Source organism: Salmo salar, chromosome 13, assembly GCF_965601325.2.
Source record: "Salmo salar chromosome 13, fSalSal1, whole genome shotgun sequence".
Lineage (NCBI taxonomy): Eukaryota > Metazoa > Chordata > Actinopteri > Salmoniformes > Salmonidae > Salmo > Salmo salar.
This window is the reverse complement of record NC_138303.1, coordinates 39,621,447-39,641,649: the sequence shown is the minus strand read 5'-3', so window position 1 is coordinate 39,641,649 and position 20,203 is coordinate 39,621,447. Positions and strand designations below refer to the sequence as shown.

The 20,203-nt window shown below is 47.5% G+C and overlaps 1 protein-coding gene across 1 annotated transcript in view; it reads right to left on the bottom strand.

The window, feature by feature from the left end:
• The window catches only part of LOC106567158 (plexin-A2), a 260,888-nt gene that overhangs the window by 217,091 nt on the left and 23,594 nt on the right, over window positions 1–20,203 (bottom strand). Inside the window, exon 2 of the mRNA XM_082960069.1 lies at window positions 984–2,348. Coding sequence (XP_082816195.1) covers window positions 984–2,207 — 1,224 coding nt within the window. The 5' untranslated portion in view covers window positions 2,208–2,348. The remainder of the gene's footprint in view (window positions 1–983; window positions 2,349–20,203) is intronic.

Here is a 20,203-nt window from a genome sequence, read left to right as displayed (position 1 = left end):
CTTTGCACTACTTACAGTATGTGCGTTTGAACTATGCACTATTTACAGTATGTTTTTGAACTTTGCACTATTTACAGTATGTGTAGTTGAACTTTAAACTATTTACAGTATGTGTTTGAAATATGCACTATTCAGTGTGTTTGAACTATGCACTATTTACAGTATGTTTGTTTGAACTTTGCACTATTTACTGTATGTATTTGAACTATTTACAGTATGTGTTTTTGAACTTTGCACTATTTAGAGTATGTGTTTGAACTATGCACTATTTACAGTATGTGTGTTTGAACTTTGCACTATTTACAGTATGTGTGTTTGAACTATGCATTATTTACAGTATGTTTTTGAACTTTGCACTATTTACAGTATGTGTTTGAACTATGCACAATTTACAGTATGTGTTTGAACTATGCACAATTTACAGTGTGTTTGAACTATGCACAATTTACAGTATGTGTTTGAACTATGCACAATTTACAGTATGTGTTTGAAAAATGCACAATTTACAGTATGTGTTTGAACTATGCACAATTTACAGTATGTGTTTGAACTATGCACTATTTACAGTATGTGTTTGAACTATGCACTATTTACAGTATGTGTTTGAACTATGCACTATTTACAGTATGTTTGAACTATGCACAATTTACAGTATGTGTTTGAACTATGCACTATTTACAGTATGTGTTTGAACTATGCACTATTTACAGTATGTGTTTGAACTATGCACTATTTACAGTATGTGTTTGAACTATGCACTATTTACAGTATGCGTTTCTCAGTCTTCCTTAACCTGTGAATGGGCCTTATTCAACTCTTTGTCTTGGTGCATTGCATGTGCTTCCCCAGCAGTGTGTGTGTGTGTGTGTGTGTGTGTGTGTGTGTGTGTGTGTGTGTGTGTGTGTGTGTGTGTGTGTGTGTGTGTGTGTGTGTGTGTGTGTGTGTGTGTGTGCGTGCGTCCGTGTGTCTCCTCTGTAACTCACCGCTTTAGTGCACTGCACGTCTTTCCCCAGCAGCCAGTTGAGCTCCAGGTTGCCCTCTCCCTGGTAGCAGGACTGCAGGCGCTCCTTGATGCGAGCGTTGATGTCCTTGATGGTGAACACGCAGAGCGCCGAGTCATCTGGTGGCTGGTGGTACTGCTTCTGGCCCTTGGAGAACACGGTGAAGAGCACGTCGTCCGTGGCACTGATGTTCAGCGAGGCGGCCAGCACACGGCCCGGCTTGGCTAGGTAGGCAGCCTGCAGGAGACGGTACTCCACGCCATTCCTCACGCAGCCCACGGGTAAGGAGACGTACGAGTGGAACTTGTGGTCATCCTTGCAGAGGCGGACGATGCGCGAGGTGTAGAAGAGGTCGCTGGAGGATCCGCCTGATGACATGCTGTTCTCAGGCGTCTCAGGCTGGACGGTCAAGAAGTAGACGAAGGAACCACTGGCGAAGCCGTACACGTAGTAGATGTCGAAGTGGGACACCAGTGCCAGCGTGTCTGACGGGATCTTTATCAGAGACGAGACAAAGTCCGTGTGGAGCTCGTAGTCAAGCATGGCTGAGGACTCTGGGTCGCGGGGCAGCTTACGGCTAGAGATGGTAGGGAAGTAGTCTTGCTTGCCATCTACTGCCGTCCCAATGAAGAGAGTCCCGTCCTGGCCATGGGAGGGCACGATTACCCCATACATGGTGCCTGTCTGGTTGACGCTGGAGAGGTAGTGCTCTTTCTTATGGGACGGCTCCACTAGGATAAACAGGTCGTCCAGACGAAGGAGTTTACAGACTCCCTGGTAGAGGCTACCGCAGGCCAGAAGGCGATTCTGGCTGTAGTCTATTAGGAGCAGCTTGTTGACGTTGTTAGTGGAGGTCAGGGGTTCAGAGCAGGGTTGGACGATGAGGGGCGGGTAGCATGCCTTGTTATCGTCCTCAGGGCCTGTGTCGTGGGACACCATCAGGGTCAGGTTGCCTGATAGCTTGTAGACACGGTTGACTGCTCCGATGTAGAGCGCCCCCGTTGTCTGGTGGACCGTCAGATGGTTGAAGGCCCACTCCCGGCGCTCTGGGTGGAAGCTGGTGAAGGTGGTCTGGCCCTGGCACACGGTGGCAGTGACAGCTAACACCCAGCAGCCCAGCATGGTCAGCACAGCGCCCCCTGTAGGACCCGCTGGGAAAGTCCTGCCGCTGTGTTGTGTAACTCGCCGCGACCGTCGGCCCTCCATACCACTAGGGGCTCTGCAACAAGGCAACAGCAGACTGAACAGGGGGAGGATGGAGGAGGAGTGGGAGGGAGGCTACCTTCCTCTTTGTGTTCTCAAAGGCTAGGTTCACGCTTTTATCTTCACCAGGGTCTTCACATGTTTCTGAAAGAGAGAAAGAGAGGTGGGTGAATAAATGAAAGTTAGCACATTGTGACTCACACTCACAGTCAAAGGGGAAGCAGATAACGGAAAAGGCCTTTCTTTTGGTCCCTCCTGCTGCTTTGGAAAGTTCACCCTGGCCAAGGCGATGAGTTAGGGAACAGTAGAATGAATGCTGACAGAAGACGTTGGCAGAAAACCTTTATTGCCACATTCCAGAGGAGTTGCTGGACAGGAGAGGTCTGATAAGACAATGAAGGAAAGTGAGCAGGTTATGGCTAATGGAAATTAGCATGACCTGAGTCCTGCTGCCTAGCTGCTTCATCAGGCCTCAGACACTGAGACAGTGGGTTTCTAAGAACACCACAAACCAATGGACTGCCCAGGGTGCCACATTTCACAGATCAAGCCTCACCATGCACTGAAATGAGTCATACTACTTAGTGTCTTCCACACATCAGAGAAGCACACTTCAGGCTAGTGTTCCACGGAGCCACTTATTTAATGCTATAATGAACAGATGCCATGGGTCAAATAATAAAAGGAAGAGGCTAAAAATGTCTTGACATTTAAACCAAGGTTTTAAGTACTCCAGCTAGAGAAAGACTTTTGAGGGTACAGCACAACTAAAAACCAAAGGAATGATAAATACATGTATTGGGCTCATATTACCCTACATTTATTTCTGGGAAGGAAGCATTGCCATCTCATTTTGGTTGTACACCCTCCTCTATCCATGCTACTCATTTCCAATCTAACTGTGAAAACATATATATCAAGGAAAGTTTGCAATTTATGTAACAATGCTTTGCAGACTGGCTGCAGAGATTTCATCCCCACCACAATGTTAGAGAGAGAGAGAGAGAGAGAGAGAGAGAGAGAGAGAGAGAGAGATAGAGATAGAAAGAGCCCCTCTTCACAGTTTATCCCCAGGAGTTAATTATCTGGTCCACGGTAGAGGGGAGGTCTGGATCTTATTACTGGAACAAAGTGAGAACAAATTGGGAGACAGATCCTCTGCTTGCAACCCTCCTCTGTCTGTTTTATCTTCCCACTTTTTCCCTCCTTCCGTCCCTTCTTCTCTCCCTCCCTCTCTCACACCCCTCCCTCCCTCCTCTCTCTCTGCCCCTCTCTGCTTTTCTCCACCCCCACCCTTCTTATCTCCCTCACCCCCCCCTCTCCATCCCTCGCTCTCTGCTCTTTAAGGTCTCTGTCTGTTCAACCAGGATATGAATCTATTAATTATTATTATTCAACGTTACTCTGTTTTTTTGTCCACCGCTGACACCATCACATCCTGCAGGGATTAATCATTGGCTCCGGAAGAATCCTTCCTAAATGAATCAGGACCCCGTTCGACATGCACATCTCACCCTCCTCTCCCTCTCTCCCTCGTTTTAATAGTGCATCCAATACCATGCTGTGTTTTCTCTCCCTTGATCAGTATTATTCCATCAGGACCAAGCAACGCCAGGCAGTGAGGGGCTAACAAGTGGAGACAATGGCAGCGATGGAAGCAGCGCATTGTGACATCAAGGATGATCAGGCGTAGCGCTACAACAAGGGTAATTAGTGGCGTGCTGGACGAGGTAGCTGGGGACTGTGTGTGTGTCGGTGGGGACGCCAGGGGGTGAAACGTGTCGGACACAAGCCTACATCGTTCGTTACACTCCACATTTGCATTTCACAGCAGCCAGTGAGGGAGAGCGGGAGAGAGGGGAGGGCAGCAGAGAGAATCAAGCCAAGGACGAGAATAGAGAGATGTGGCTGGACTAATCAGCTTGTTCTTTGATTTAGTCATTTGCATATGTCTGGATGGGGCGTGATATAGAGGCTATCTACAGTGCTCCAGGTGGGTCTGATGGTATACAGCATATATATTTACAGTCCCTCTCCACTTACACACACTCCTCCCTCCCCCCAGCCCTCTGCTGTCAAAACCTGGTAACTATCATCCTGGGTCCCTCCCTCGAACCTCCATCGGTGATCAACCGATAGGCTACTCAGCCAGTCCAGACTTTAATATACACTCCTGAGGAGTGTATTGATCCCTCAGCCCATAAACAGTGAGTTCCTAGGGGCCACCGGGGCCTGGCCTAGCCTTGCGTGTGCTGGGGTGGGCTGAGGTGTGGGAGGTGGGTGGGCTGCTCTTAGGTGTCCCATAAAAGAGCTGGGCTAGGCTATAAACCAGGGTCATGCCCCCTTCCTGCCCTACCCACCCACCCTGACTGAACCACGGCTGCAGCCGCCATGCTGCTTCCTTTGTTTGAGTGTGTGCATAGTGCTATGGAGGTGCAGAGCAGAGAGCAGAGCAGAGAGCAGAGCACAGTAGAACAGAGGAGGGCTGCATCCCAAATGGAAAAGTGTTCCTTATATAGTGCACTACTTTTGAACAAGAGCCAAATGGGATTAGGGTGCCATTTGGGACGCAGAACAGAGCATATCGCTCTGGAGTTGTAATCAGGCTCCTGCTGAGGCAGCAGTTCTTTCCACCTCAAACCCCTCAGCCTTTTGCCCTTTAGGGCTTTAGAATGCAGGCAGGCAGCACCCCCTCCACCTCCCTAACCCCCTCCACCTCCCTAACTCCCACACCTCCCCAACCCCCTCCACCTCCCTAACCCCCTCCACCTCCCGAACCCCCTCCACCTCCCTAACTCCCACACCTCCCCAACCCCCTCCACCTCCCTAACTCCCTAACCCCCTCCACCTCCCGAACCCCCTCCACCTCCCTAACCCCCTCCACCTCCCTAACTCCCACACCTCCCCAACCCCCTCCACCTCCCTAACCCCCTCCACCTCCCTAACTCCCACACCTCCCTAACCCCCTCCACCTCCCTAACTCCCTACACCTCCCTAACCCCCCTCTACCTCCCTAACCACCTTCCACCTCCCTAACCCCCACACTTCCTTTACCCCCCTCCACCTCTCTAACCCCCCTCCACCATCCTAACTCCCTACACCTCCCTAACCCCCACACTAAAAACCTGTTTTTGCTTCGTCATTGTGGGGTATTGTGTAGATTGCTGAGGATTTTTATTCATTTAATCCATTTTAGAATAAGGCTGTAACGTAACAAAGTGTGGAAAAAGTCAAGGGGTCTGAATACTTTCCGAAGGCAAGGAAATATTACTACCCATCCATCTCTCCCTTCCTTCCTCCTTTCCCTCTATTTCCTCCTTCCCTAAGGCTTGGGAAGAATATGTGTCTCATTTTTCCCTGTTCATGTTCTGGTGGGTGAGCTGGCGGCAGCTGCACTGAAGAAAAAGCAGAAGCAGAAGAAGAGACTGAATGAATGAACGGTGTCCATAAATGACTTCTCAAAGGTCAACCGCTAATGTAGCTACCAGGAAGAGAAAATGTACCAAGCAATGGAGCTGTGTTTATGCTGTTTTCCCCTCCTTTTGGCTGCTCTTGACGGGTAGGGACTCATTATGCTGCCAAGCAAGGGATTTGAATAGCACGATTGACTTCGCTTGTTAGTAGCCACGTCGTCTTTTCTCTCCTCCTCGCTAGCAGACATATACAGGGAAACTCGTGAAGCAATTAACATGCAAGAGCTAGTGGTGGTGAATCACGAGCCAGTCACCTAATAGCCTAGACCTAGAGAGGAGGTGGGGCATCATGGGTGATACGCCTGGCTGAGTCTGTGGTAGCATTTGTAGGCTACAATGGAGACATTCTTGTCCAGGCTTGATTTGCTTCTGAGCTATAATGAACGGTAGGAATAGCATTGTATAGTACAAACACCTCTTTCAATTTACCTCCAACGCTACCTAGTGTGTCACACAGGCCTCATCTCTGAACCCAGACCTAACTCTCATCTCTGAACCCAGACCTAACTCTTGTGTGCGGGCGGCGTGCAGCTGGCCAGCTACTCGATTTGTCTGTCACGAGAGACTACCAGTTAAACAACAACTCCACCCGATGCAGAGCTATCTTTGTCTTGCTCACTGACACATTGAGCCATCTGTTTTCTAAACACACCTTGTTTGTGGGTCAGCTTTGATTTGTTGACACATTACAACTGTGTAAATTGTAGCGACGCACAAAGATGTATTGGAGTGAAAGACAAACGTCAACTACCGTGGGAATTACATCATCCCACAGACAAGCTTAAAAAAAACTGATTGCTCAGCTCACTAAATGCATTAACTGCTTCCTGGATGAATCAATCTGTCCTGTGTTTATCAACCATGTCATTTCATCTACCAGCTCATCATCGTTAGTCAGTATGTAGGCACAGGTCTTACGACTGACCACCACTGCTGGATGTGTGTTGTAAAACAGCTACTGTATAGGCCTACTGTTACTCTACATCAGGGCTCATCAGCTAGAGTCAACCGCGGGCTGGAAGATAATTACAAATCATTTTTCAACTGAAAATTGCCCGCAAGAGGCCCGAACTAAACCAGAATGTAAGCAAGGTTTGAAATCATTTTTATACGATCACATACTGTATATCTCTATTATGCGTGGGAATACCTTGGAACAGATTTCCAAAATAAAAATCAACTGGAGCTGATTTGCTGGTGTTTTTACAGTCTTTTATGTCCTACAATAAAAAAATTAAAACGTTTTTTACAATGTTTTGCTGAGAAAACTTGGGTGGCCAAATAAAATCACAGGCGGACCACCAGTTGGGGAACCCTGCTCTGCATGTTCTGACTAGTGTCAAACGGAAAATAACAAACGGATCATGAAAAACAGACACCAGAAGACATCCAGTCAACTAGTCTCCAGGCAGAGAAAGTATTGGCCAGCCACGTGATGTGAACCTAAGACAACAACAACATACCATTGTGAACTGGAAACTGTGATCATGGTTTCGAAATGAACAATGTGTTTTTCTTAAGCTTCCCATTCATAATGAAACAGTTGGCATGTTGGCATGCACAGCTCACCCATGCTGCTGCCTCTGAGTGCCTTGCTAACCCAAAAGGCCGCTGCACTCTGTCAGCTCTTTCTGTCAACTCTCTACTTTTGGCCAGAGCTGCTAGCGCACAATAGTTCACTATAGTGAGTTGCTTGTGCACTATATAGGGAATAGGGAGCCCTTTTGGACAAAGCCTCTGTTAGCTCGTCTGCCTGTGTCCTGCCTGTTCCCTGTACCCAAACGCTGGTGGTGCCCTCAGTTGGAGGCCCCTGGGCGGACTTTGGGGGCAGTGCCAGGCCAGCAGCGGGCACAGGGAGCTACATGGTAGCAGCTAGGCTAATCTGTAGAAGTGAAGGGCTTGCTACACAGGAGGATGAGGGGAGGAGAGGAGAAGCTAGGACAATGACAAAACAGACCAACAAAACAGTACCTGACTGCTCTGGTCAGTGCTGTGGCCTGGGCACACGCTGTAGAGACGGAGCATTAGTGGAATGCTTTCAGTGAGCCGAGCAGGCCTATAGCTCTGAACCCCCGTCAACCTGCTGGAAGAGAGCAGCCGTTCCTCCCCTCCTCCTCCTCCCTCCCTCCCTCCCTCCCTCCCTCCCTCTGCTTTGTGCCTCTTGACTTCCCCCACACTAAGCTCCTTAACAATGCAGTCAAAATTGTTTGATCTCCTAAATTCATATTTACAGACATTGTATTCCAGGAGATAAAGAACATAAACCAAAATCCAGTTACGGATTAAATCCAATTAATTGTTGTGGGATAGGGGAAAAAAATGACATATCAGAATTTCATGGCTCTGATTAATTCCGTTATTCCCTGAATGATTAAAATAAAGCATGAAATTGAAATGGTTAAATAAAAGTGAGACGATACAATCTACAGGAGCCCAATTTGGTTTAAAAAAACAACAAACAAATAACTTCAAGACATAATTAAGAATAATTACGAGGTTTATAAAGTGCCTGGAACAAAACTTTTGTGATTGGGTTAAAGAAAGTGAACCGTCAGCAGCAGAGATAGCAGCCATTTGCATGTTGGTATTAAAAATAGAATGTTTAATCTCCCCTGAAGGAAGGTCTTCTCTATAGGAGGAGACTGTAAAAAAGTGATTAGCGGGAGAGGTTAGTCCATTAGTCTTTATTTCTCCACTGACATGCTGCAGCAGAGAATGAGAGGGTTTCTGCTGTTATGTCTCGTCTCTTGTCCCGGAGTTAGAACAGTTACAAATCTACGTTCCTTTGTCTCCTTATAGGAGAATTGACTGGTTACGTCTGAAATTCTACCCTATTCCCTATATAGTGCACTGCATAGGGAATAGGGTGCCAATATAGAGACAAAGCGAGGAGTTGAGGAGTTGAGGGCAGTACTTAAATGTATAAGTTCCTCTTTCTCATAGCTACAGGAGCTGAATGTGACTGCAGTGGTAGTAACTGTCTCTGTGCCAACCCCTGTCTGTTTCCAATAACACTAAACCTATCATATCCAGCCATCCAGCCCACCACTGGGGAATAGCACTGTAGAGGAGAGGAAAATAGGAAATTAAGAAAGGAGGCGGCGAGGGATAACAAACACCCTCACTAACCACAAGAACTGTTTTCCTGCCTGTGCTACTGGTGTTATGGAGAGATTAGGTTGGATATATCCTTCAACTAACAGCTAGGCCTATTCCTTAACGGCTGTAGCTGGGTCGTTCCATCAAATGAATGCCTTTTTCGTCCATTTGATATTTAAAGTAGAAATTGAGCACAAATATAGCATTTTAAAAGCCTGTTATATTAAATGAAGTGCCGTTTAATATAGACCACATGGACAATGAAATAAATCTAATTTTTAATATGAACAAAGACGTGCTGATGTGCCAAAATGCAGCATTTTGACATGTCCCTCCATGCACCTATGTGGCTTCTAGGAAGATTTTAACACACTTAACCCCAAACTTTCTCCAAGTTTTCACCATCATTGTAAAGCCCTTCTTATTTTGTTGCTTTGACAGTCATTTCTGACTATTATTATTTATTTCATGTGATTAGATGTTCCTTTAAGTCTGTCCCTCATTTTAATGTCAACCCTGTTACATGAACTGAATAAAAAAATAATACAAAAATATTTCAAGAGACATTGAACATCTAATAGTCAAATCATAATGTAAAAGCAGGTGAGCTGGTTCTGCTCTTTATGGCCATTTCCTGGTGTTTTGCGGTGGAAAATTGAGAGGGTTGAACACAACGCATCAACCCTGTTACCATAGATAGACAGGCTAGAATCTTTTTAACAATTGAAATGTTTTAGTGAAGCTTGCGTTCAATTGCCCCTCCCTGTTGCACACAACAAGCTTCCTGTCACAATTTATGGCTGATTTAAGATGAAGTCGTCAACCCTGTTACAGCCAACCCTGTTACGGCCAACCATGTTACGGTCAACCCTGTTACGGCCAACCCTGTTACGGCCAACCCTGTTACAGTCAACCCTGTTACAGCCAACCCTGTTACAGTCAACCCTGTTACGGCCAACCCTTTTACAGTCAACCCTGTTACGGCCAACCCTGTTACAGCCAACCCTGTTACGGCCAACCCTGTTACAGTCAACCCTGTTACAGTCAACCCTGTTATGGCCAACCCTGTTACAGTCAATCCTGTTACGGCCAACCCTGTTACGGTCAACCCTGTTACGGTCAATCCTGTTACGGCCAACCCTGTTACAGTCAACCCTGTTACGGCCAACCTTGTTACAGTCAACCCTGTTACGGCCAACCCTGTTACAGTCAACCCTGTTACAGTCAACCCTATTCATTTATTTGACACTTAATAGGCACTTACTATAGTGATTTTTTTGGGAGATGGGAAAAGTTTTTTTTAAATTAATTTTGAAGCTGTGCTCTTGCTGATAGAATGTTGAAAAAATGAAATAAAAGTTTTTTTTATGCCAAAAAACTATGTTGGGTCATGCAGGAAATATGAAAGTAAACACACTGCTCCTAAGCTGTTACAACAAGCACAACATAGACCAGGCTACTATAATTTCCCATTTCCAGTGCTGTTGTTGTTATATATCATTTGACATGCTCTGAGCTACCAATGAAAAAGGACTAGGAGTTTAGCATAGTAAATGACTCTACACTTGTCCATGATTACACATCCACTCTGGTCCACTCTAAGGGCTCTCAGTCAGAGCACTCTGCATCCAGTGTTTCGACATGGTAATATCTTTATTAGTGACCAGCCAGGCTCCAAGACAATGTACTGTAGGACGGTGGTACCCAGCCAGGCTCCAAGACAATGTGCTGTAGGACGGTGGTACCCGGCCAGGCTCCAAGACAATGTACTGTAGGACGGTGGTATCCAGCCAAGCTCCAAGACAATGTACTGTAGGACGTTGGTACCCAGCCAGGCTCCAAGACAATGTACTGTAGGACGTTGGTACCCAGCCAGGCTCCAAGACAATGTACTGTAGGACGGTGGTATCCAGCCAGGCTCCAAGACAATGTACTGTAGGACGTTGGTACCCAGCCAGGCTCCAAGACAATGTACTGTTGGACGGTGGTACCCAGCCAGGCTCCAAGACAATGTACTGTAGGACGGTGGTACCCAGCCAGGCTCCAAGACAATGTACTGTAGGACGGTGGTACCCAGCCAGGCTCTAATGCATCTCTCTCTCCTCACTGAATGAATGACAATGGATGAATGGGCGATAATTGTGCACCCTACTTAATAATCTAATTTAAATGAGGCCTAACTGAACAATCAGGGTGAAGAGGCTGATTTCATTTAGAAAGACAATAGTGTAATGATGAGTTTGTGTTATGCCTATTTATCAGTGTTGGCGCTCAAGTTAATCATTTGACTGCATGGCTTGCAGGCTGATACCCTTCTCTTTTACGCTTTACTTTGTAAAAAATAAGCTGTTATGGGACTGTTTTATTTACTACAACTCTATTACTAATCCAATTTATTGTCAGGGAAACGAAAACATGCTGTGTGTTGCAGTGGGCCTTTAGAATAATGCAAAATATATCCTTGACTCTATCCAAGTTGATGAGCGGGAAACAAACGATGCCAGTCAGCCTGCACAGCCGGCCCATTGACACTACATCTACACTACACCGAAAATAATTTCACACATAATAAGAGTTAACTTATAGATAAGATTACATTGACAATAATCTGATGAGTGACAATATTAGGCCAATCAGTTGTCAAATTGGACATGAAGAGATGGGTGCATCTTGTAATTGACAGATGCAGGGAAATGAGCTTTGCTTTATCAAATCCGCCTTCAGAGTCACATGCAGGTAAAACATTGTAATTTCTATATAGTATCTGAAAGAGCATATTCTGCAGTTTGGCTCTGGCTACTAAGCAAAAACTAGTAACATAATAAACGTAAAATTACAATATGCTATTCTGTCGTCAATGGATGAATGGGCGATAGAAACCAGATAGAAACTGATAATGGTGAATGTTTTGTACTTGCTCAGTTGCTTTCCATATCTGGGGAAAGATGAAACCAGGCCAGCGGGTGAGAGACTGTCTGAGAATGTGGTTTTGAGTAGGGTTGCACATTTTGGGGAATATTCAGAGGTGGAAACTTTCCTTCAGAATTAACGGGAATATATGGGAATTAAGGGAAATATATGCAAATTAATATTAATACCATTTAAATATAGATTTTTTTTGCATTGGATATATTTACCATATCATATGGAGACAGAAACATAAACCTTTTACCTTATCACAAGTAGACATAATTGCAAATGACTAAATCCTTCCAGTCTTCACTGTCACTTTCCAACCTTGTTGAGGATGGCTCGTTGTCACACTCAAAAAGCCTCAAATTTGTCCGGATGGAAACACATTTTTAAACCCTTGTATTGGTCAGCCTGTTGTGTGCTTTGTTGTGTGTGTTCCCAAACAAGGACCAGTTGTGCTCTGATGCGGCTGATGTTGGTGGGATTTGGAGGATGATGGAGGCAACAGCGGAATGAGCCTCAGATCCACAAAGTCCCTTCCACCAGGTGGCTGATGAGATATGTTGGCACGACTGCCATATTGCATCTCCATCCCAAAGCCCTTGCTTGGAAGTGTACTTCGCCAGACTGCCAAGACCCTTGCCCTCATCCAGGTCAAGGTGGCGAGACACGGTAGTGATGACACCATAGGCCTGGTTGATCTCTGCACCAGACAAGATGCTCTTGCCAGCATACTTGGGGTCCAACATGTACGCTGCGGTGTGTACGGGCTTCAGGCAGAAGTCTTCACGCTTTTTGATGTATTTCAGAACTGCAGTTTCCTCTGCTTGGAGCAACAGTGAAGTGGGCATGGCAGTACAGATTTCTTCAGACAGGATGGCATTGTCTCCCTCAATCCATGCAATGCCTACTGCTATAGGTTTCAGGAGTATCAGGCTGCTTACCATTCTCTCCCAAAATACATCATCCAGGAGGATCCTCTTGATGGGGCTGTCCATATCGGCAGACTGTGATATGGCCATTTCTTGGAGAGACTCCTTCCGCTTCAGGAGACTGTTAAACATGATGACAACACCACCCCAACGGGTGTTGCTGGGCAGCTTCAATGTGGTGCTCTTATTCTTCTCACTTTGCTTGGTGAGGTAGATTGCTGCTATAACTTTATGACCCCATACCTAACCATTTCCTTGGCTCTCTTGTAGAGTGTATCCATTGTTTTCATTGCCATGATGTCCTTGAGGAGCAGATTCAATGCATGAGCAGCACAGCCAATGGGTGTGCTGTGAGGGTAGGACTCCTCCACTTTAGACCAAGCAGCCTTCATGTTCACAGCATTGTCTGTCACCAGTGCAAATACCTTCTGTGGTCCAAGGTCATTGATGACTGCCTTCAGCTCATCTGCAATGTAGAGACCGGTGTGTCTGTTGTCCCTTGTGTCTGTGCTCTTGTAGAATACTGGTTGACGGGTGGAGATGATGTAGTTAATTATTCCTTGCCCATGAACATTTGACCACCCATCAGAGATGATTGCAATACAGTCTTCTTTCTCTATGATTTGCTTGACCTTCCCTTGAACTCTGTTGAACTCTGCATCCACTTTTGTCAGAGGTTGCTTGTTGTGAGTGCTGAAAAAATGAACAGAAACATTTTGGAAATTTACCGTAAAGTTTCCGACCCTTTGCAACCCTAGTTTTGAGACTCACGGAGCCGTACATGGGCAAAGGCAGAAATGTGACCATGGACAACTTCTTCACATCAATTTCCCTGGCAGACAAGTTGATTACAAAGAAGACTAGCCTGCTCGGAACAGTCAACAAATCAAGCATGTTAGCAGTTTGATATGCATCTGGTGCATATGCTAAAGGGGACGCCCGGCAACATTCTCTAGTGGGTACTGATAGGCTGAGAGGCCAGGAGGTTCTAGTGTTAAGGCTGAGGTCACTGTCTGGGTCTACTGAAGCCAGTCACAGTGCTAACCAACCACAGCAGCCTATGCGATGTTATTACATAGATTTTACTCTGAATCATATCAAGTCTACTAAAGCCCTCACACTTTGATGTCTTCCACAGAACAAGCCATGTCCTTGTCAACGCAACAGAAGAATTAGCGAGCGTCAGCATTCATTCAAGCTTTATCCTTGAATGCAAACAAGGGCGTGTGCATCTAATCTTCCCCTTTAACCCACGCCCTGCCGAGACTCAGCGAGGCAGCCTTTAACCCACGCCCTGCCGAGACTCAGTGAGGCACCCTTTAACCCACGCCCTGCCGAGACTCAGCGAGGCAGCCTTTAACCCACGCCCTGCCGAGACTCAGTGAGGCACCCTTTAACCCACGCCCTGCCGAGACTCAGCGAGGCAGCCTTTAACTCACGCCCTGCCGAGACTCAGCGAGGCAGCCTTTAGCCCACGCCCTGCCGAGACTCAGCGAGGCAGCCTTTAACCTTCGCCCTGCCGAGACTCAGTGAGGCACCCTTTAACCCACGCCCTGCCGAGACTCAGCGAGGCAGCCTTTAACCCACGCCCTGCCGAGACTCAGTGAGGCACCCTTTAACCCACGCCCTGCCGAGACTCAGCGAGGCACCCTTTAACCCACGTCCTGCCGAGACTCAGCGAGGCAGACTTTAACCCACGCCCTGCCGAGACTCAGTGAGGCACCCTTTAACCCACGTCCTGCCGAGACTCAGCGAGGCAGCCTTTAACCCACGTCCTGCCGAGACTCAGCGAGGCACCCTTTAACCCACGTCCTGCCGAGACTCAGCGAGGCAGCCTTTAACCCACGCCCTGCCGAGACTCAGCGAGGCAGCCTTTAACCTTCGTCCTGCCGAGACTCAGCGAGGCACCCTTTAACCCACGTCCTGCCGAGACTCAGCGAGGCGCCTTTAACCCACGCCCTGCCGAGACTCAGCGAGGCACCCTTTAACCCACGCCCTGCCGAGACTCAGCGAGGCAGCCTTTAGCCCACGTCCTGCCGAGACTCAGCGAGGCACCCTTTAACCCACGCCCTGCCGAGACTCAGCGAGGCAGCCTTTAACCTTCGTCCTGCCGAGACTCAGCGAGGCACCCTTTAACCCACGCCCTGCCGAGACTCAGCGAGGCACCCTTTAACCCACGCCCTGCCGAGACTCAGCGAGGCAGCCTTTAGCCCACGTCCTGCCGAGACTCAGCGAGGCACCCTTTAACCCACGCCCTGCCGAGACTCAGCGAGGCAGCCTTTAGCCCACGCCCTGCCGAGACTCAGCGAGGCAGCCTTTAACCCACGTCCTGCCGAGACTCAGCGAGGCACCCTGTAACCCACGTCCTGCCGAGACTCAGCGAGGCAGCCTTTAACCCACGCCCTGCCGAGACTCAGCGAGGCAGCCTTTAACCCACGTCCTGCCGAGACTCAGCGAGGCAGCCTTTAACCCACGCCCTGCCGAGACTCAGCGAGGCACCCTTTAACCCACGCCCTGCCGAGACTCAGCGAGGCACCCTTTAACCCACGTCCTGCCGAGACTCAGCGAGGCACCCTTTAACCCACGTCCTGCCGAGACTCAGCGAGGCCCCCCACCACCCTGGCTGCTTCACTCTCAACTTAAGCTTTGTTTGAATAAGTGCTCAATGGCATTACGCCTCAAAACTACTACGACATCCTCAGAGAGAGATTACAATATCATTGTTATTCTAATGTCTCGTGTTCCCCCGCCCACTGCACCTCCTCCTCAAAACACACACACATGCACACACACACTCACTCACACACTCACTCACAGGCACACACACACACACACACACACACACACACACACCACACACACACACACACACACACACACTCACTCACTCACTCACTCACTCACTCACTCACTCACACACAGACACAATCACACACACTCACACACATACACAGGCACATATACACACGTTTACATGTACACACACAATACAGACACACTATCCCCCCCCAATTAAACAAACCAACAACCCACCTGTTCCAGTCACATTAAGTTTGAAGCATCCATAGCGAGATGGGACAGACATACCACTGGTGTCTTGTCATCAGAGCTGTATGGCAGCCTGTGTGCTTCAGGTTTCTATTAGCTAGGCTGATTTCCATACATCTGAATTGTAACGAGAAGATGTAGAAAGAGAGTAAAGGAGGAGGAGGTAGGAATTACATTAGGCTGCTTGATTGACAGCATACACGTTTTATCAACGGGACAACTCTTAACCATTCCTGCACCATGTCTCCTATGATGCATAATCCCTGTGCTTTGAAAGTCAATGTTGTGGGGCCTGATGAAAGCAGGGGTTGAAAGATGCAGTGGTATGAATTTCACACTAGGCATGATTACATACTATACATATTTGATGGAATATACTATATATCCTCCGTAGACCGATATCATCCAATGTCTCTTATTTAGCAGTTTAGAAAGTAATGTGAATAAAAGTCTAACAAGCATGAATGCACTGTTTAAAGCGTTAACTCGAATATAGATGTTTAATAGGAACAGCCTCTGAGCAACGGCGTTATAATTTAAAGATGACACGTGTAGTTGTTTGTAAGAAATTACTGTCATCAAATCCCAGTTACCTTCACATTTCTGGAGGAAAAGCATTTACAGTTTTATACAATCACTAGGACCCATTTCTCAATACTTAGGTCACTTTTTCAAAACTCATTCACGGTAAACACAACAGCAGTCTATGTGGGCTAATCTGTGGAACATTTTTCATTGCTTTGACACAAAATGCATTCAATGACTACATCTTTCAAATTTCATGAATTCTTTTCTCATTCAGACACAACCATCACCAAAACTCTATGTACCTACAGGCCAATTTGCACATGTTTACATACTATTTTCAAAACTGTTAAACTTAAGTTCACAGAGTGGTTTTCAGCCCATCCCAGGATGGTGTCACTTTTCCTCCCACCTTACTCTCCATTCCTCAACCCCATAGAGGAATTATTTTCCTCATGGAGGTGGAAGGCTTACGAACACCATCCACATGATCAAATGTCTCTCCTGGACACAATGAATGCTGGATGCCTGGACATATCTGCAGAAGATTGCCAGGGATGGACCAAGCATACCAAAATATTCTTTCCTATGTGTATTGCCCAAGATGACATAAGATGTGACGTGGATGAGAACCTGTGGTTAAACGCAGAAGACAGGGTTGACTAGCGTTGCTACTGTATCTGTATCGGTAGATGGTGTATATACAAATTCTTGTATTTTGGAATCACTCAATGCCAAAGAATGACATAAAACATATTGAAGCATATTACATCATGTCTGATTCATTCCTGTAACATATACTGCAGTGAATTCTAAACAGTAGAGAGGTGTCATTCTTGTTATGTAAAGAAAACATTGTGTAATGCTGCCTGTTGTTAGTGTTGTTTGGGTCATTGTTTTATGAGTGACAACGTGTGCTTGTTGGGTGACAGCCTTTGCTAGTGTTATGGAAGAATGAGTTGATTTGAGACATGTATGAAGTGTTTTGGTAGTTTTAGTGCATTTTGGATGTGAAATGAACTGCTGTGCCAAGCTGAAAGTTGGTAAGGAGAACTGTGTGAAGAGTTCTGACCTACGTATTGACAACTGAGTCCTAGCGATTGTAAAAAAAACTGTAAATCGAGGAGCAAAAGCATGGGTTTTCTACTAAATAATATGGTCTGTGTGAGATGTGCTAAAAACCATCCTTATAAGGAGAGAGTAAAGTAACTTGGTGTGTAGCATTAGGTAGCAGGTGCTAGGGGCAGAGCAAGGGGAATTGGCTTGACTTGGCTTAGCAAGGCCTTGTGTGTCCTGCCGGTCCTGTGTGGACCAGATATGAAATAATGTCTCAGCGGGTTGGGTCTAGCTAACATCAGATTACATAAATACTAACTCAGTGCTGAGTAATACCAGAGGGAATCAGCTGTAGTGAGGTGAGGGAGAGAGCACATGGCCAGAGTCAGAGAGTCAGAAACAGGACAGTGTAAGTCCAGGGGTTACCTGGTGAGTTTGTGTGTGTGTGTGTGTGTGTGTGTGTGTGTGTGTGTGTGTGTGTGTGTGTGTGTGTGTGTGTGTGTGTGTGTGTGTGTGTGTGTGTGTGTGTGTGGCTGCGTGTGCACGTGCGTGTGCATGCGTACCGGCGTACCTGTGTAGGTGTGTATGCTGCTCTCTCTCTCTTTCTCTCTCGCTCCCTCTCTCTCTTGCTCTCTCAACAAACTCTCCCAGCAGGCCGTTGGGCCGGGGTGGTCTGAGTGCAGCCCTGCTCTGGAGAACACCTCTCTGACCCCGTTCCGCTCTACTCTGTTCTGCAGCTGGCCAATCACACGACAGCACGCTCCACCCAACCTTCTGTCAAATAATCACATCCAAATCCCTGTTAAGAGCCACTACATGGGAGCTGTGTGTGGGTTGAGTGGGAGAGAAAACGGAAGTGGTAAAGCGAGAAAAACAAGAGAGTTGGTTGGTTGCTGGTACACCTACCATTTTGGTCTAAATGCATACAGTCTCATTTCAAGCCTTACATAATGAAGCCAACAGTCAGCACTGAATGGGAGGCCTATTTCAGTCAGTCGGCTGGCGCCAAACAGTAACACAAAAATCCATTGCACTTACATAAGACTGCAACTGTGAGGGAAAACGACAGAGAGCGCCAGTCCAAATAATCCCTTCCATTCTTAGTGCTGCTGTTTCAAATATGTGTCTGTGTGTGATAGTAGGGCCTTGCTCTGTAATCACACTGGCTCTGAGTATAGGGATATACTCCACACTAAGACCCAGCCACTGGAACCACAGTAGGACGCCGGTCCTCTGCCCAGATTCCCTAGTAAACACACTCCTCCTCATCCTTGCAGTACAGAGAGACAGCACATGCAATTCTGCACCATGCTCTGTCTGTCCTCCTAAAGGAAACAACCTGGGAGTCCATTGTTTCCTGTTGTACCCCAACACACAAGCTGAGCTCTCTCCTTCCCCTGTTTGGAGCAGTGGCCGGGGGCATTTTCTCTCTCCTCTGCAGCAGTCATAGGCAGCATGGTCCACTCTCCCACCTCTACCCAGACAACCATGCCTGCTAGGCCAGCCACAGCTCTCCCCCTCTATCTCCCTGTCTCTATCTATCCCCATGCTACTAATCAATTAACTGCCAATCCAATTAACATTGGAGTGAGACTGGCTGATACCGATCATTGCTGCCTGCCTGGGCTGACATAGCTGGCCTGGTACACACAGCAGACAGGACTGTCGTCACATCAGCCTGGCTATCGCCATCGTAGCAAAGCTGTACACTGTGGTAGGCTAAAAGACAACAACGTTCTGCCAGTGTCAAACAGGTTCATTCATTTACTGTGAATTCTATTATAGAGGATGATTGTTTTGCAGGACAAATACGCCGGATTCTGTGTTTATTACAGCTATCATGTCTGACTATATGCCCTTTAGCAAGTCAACGATGACTATGACCGTTGTTTTCCTTTGCCGTAGTTCTTCTGAGTGTCAGACACATTCACCCAGTCATGGCCTGTATAGAAGCAGTACAATAGCCTGTGTTCTCTGTGGGAGACTCCCTCCCAGCCTCCCTCCCAGCAGGGTTAATGCTGTGTTTACAGTGAGCCACGCTCCTCAAAGTTCCTCTAGAAACATACAGGATATCCTACAGCCCTATAACATGCTGATCCATCTCTCCCCTGTCCTGGCCTGTCTGGGAGAGGCCTTCAGCAACAAACAGAGGGGCTTCACAGAGGCCTGGGGCCTTGGGCTGCAGACAGGACTGCACTGAGATTGGGACTGGGGCTGCAGAGTAGACACTATAGAAGGCCACTGCGTCGCAGGGGAATGGGGCTCTGGATGTGACGCAAGGCCACTGAGACTAGGACTGGGGCTGTAGACAGGAGGCCAGTCCACTGCACTGACACTGGGATGGTCTAACTGCAAGCCTGGGACCAGGACCCTCAGTAGCACCACATTCTGCTTCCTCAGCCCCAGACCAGACAAATCACCTATCCCCAGACCAGACCAGACCAGACTAGTCACCCAGCCCCAGACCAGACTAGTCACCCAGCCCCAGACCAGACTAGTCAGCCAGCCCCAGACCAGACTAGTCACCCAGCCCCAGACCAGACTAGTCACCCAGCCCCAGACCAGACCAGACCAGACTAGTCACCCAGCCCCAGACCAGACTAGTCACCCAGCCCCAGACCAGACTAATCACCCAGCCCCAGACCAGACTAGTCACCTATCCCCAGACCAGACTAGTCACCCAGCCCCAGACCAGACTAATCACCTAGCCCCAGACCAGACTAGTCACCCAGCCCCAGACCAGACTAGTCACCCAGCCCCAGACCAGACTAATCACCTATCCCCAGACCAGACTAATCACCCAGCCCCAGACCAGACTAAACACCTATCCCCAGACCAGACCAGACTAGTCACCTAGCCCCAGACCAGACTAGTCACCTAGCCCCAGAACAGACTAGTCACCTAGCCCCAGACCAGACTAGTCACCCAGCCCCAGACCAGACTAGTCACCTAG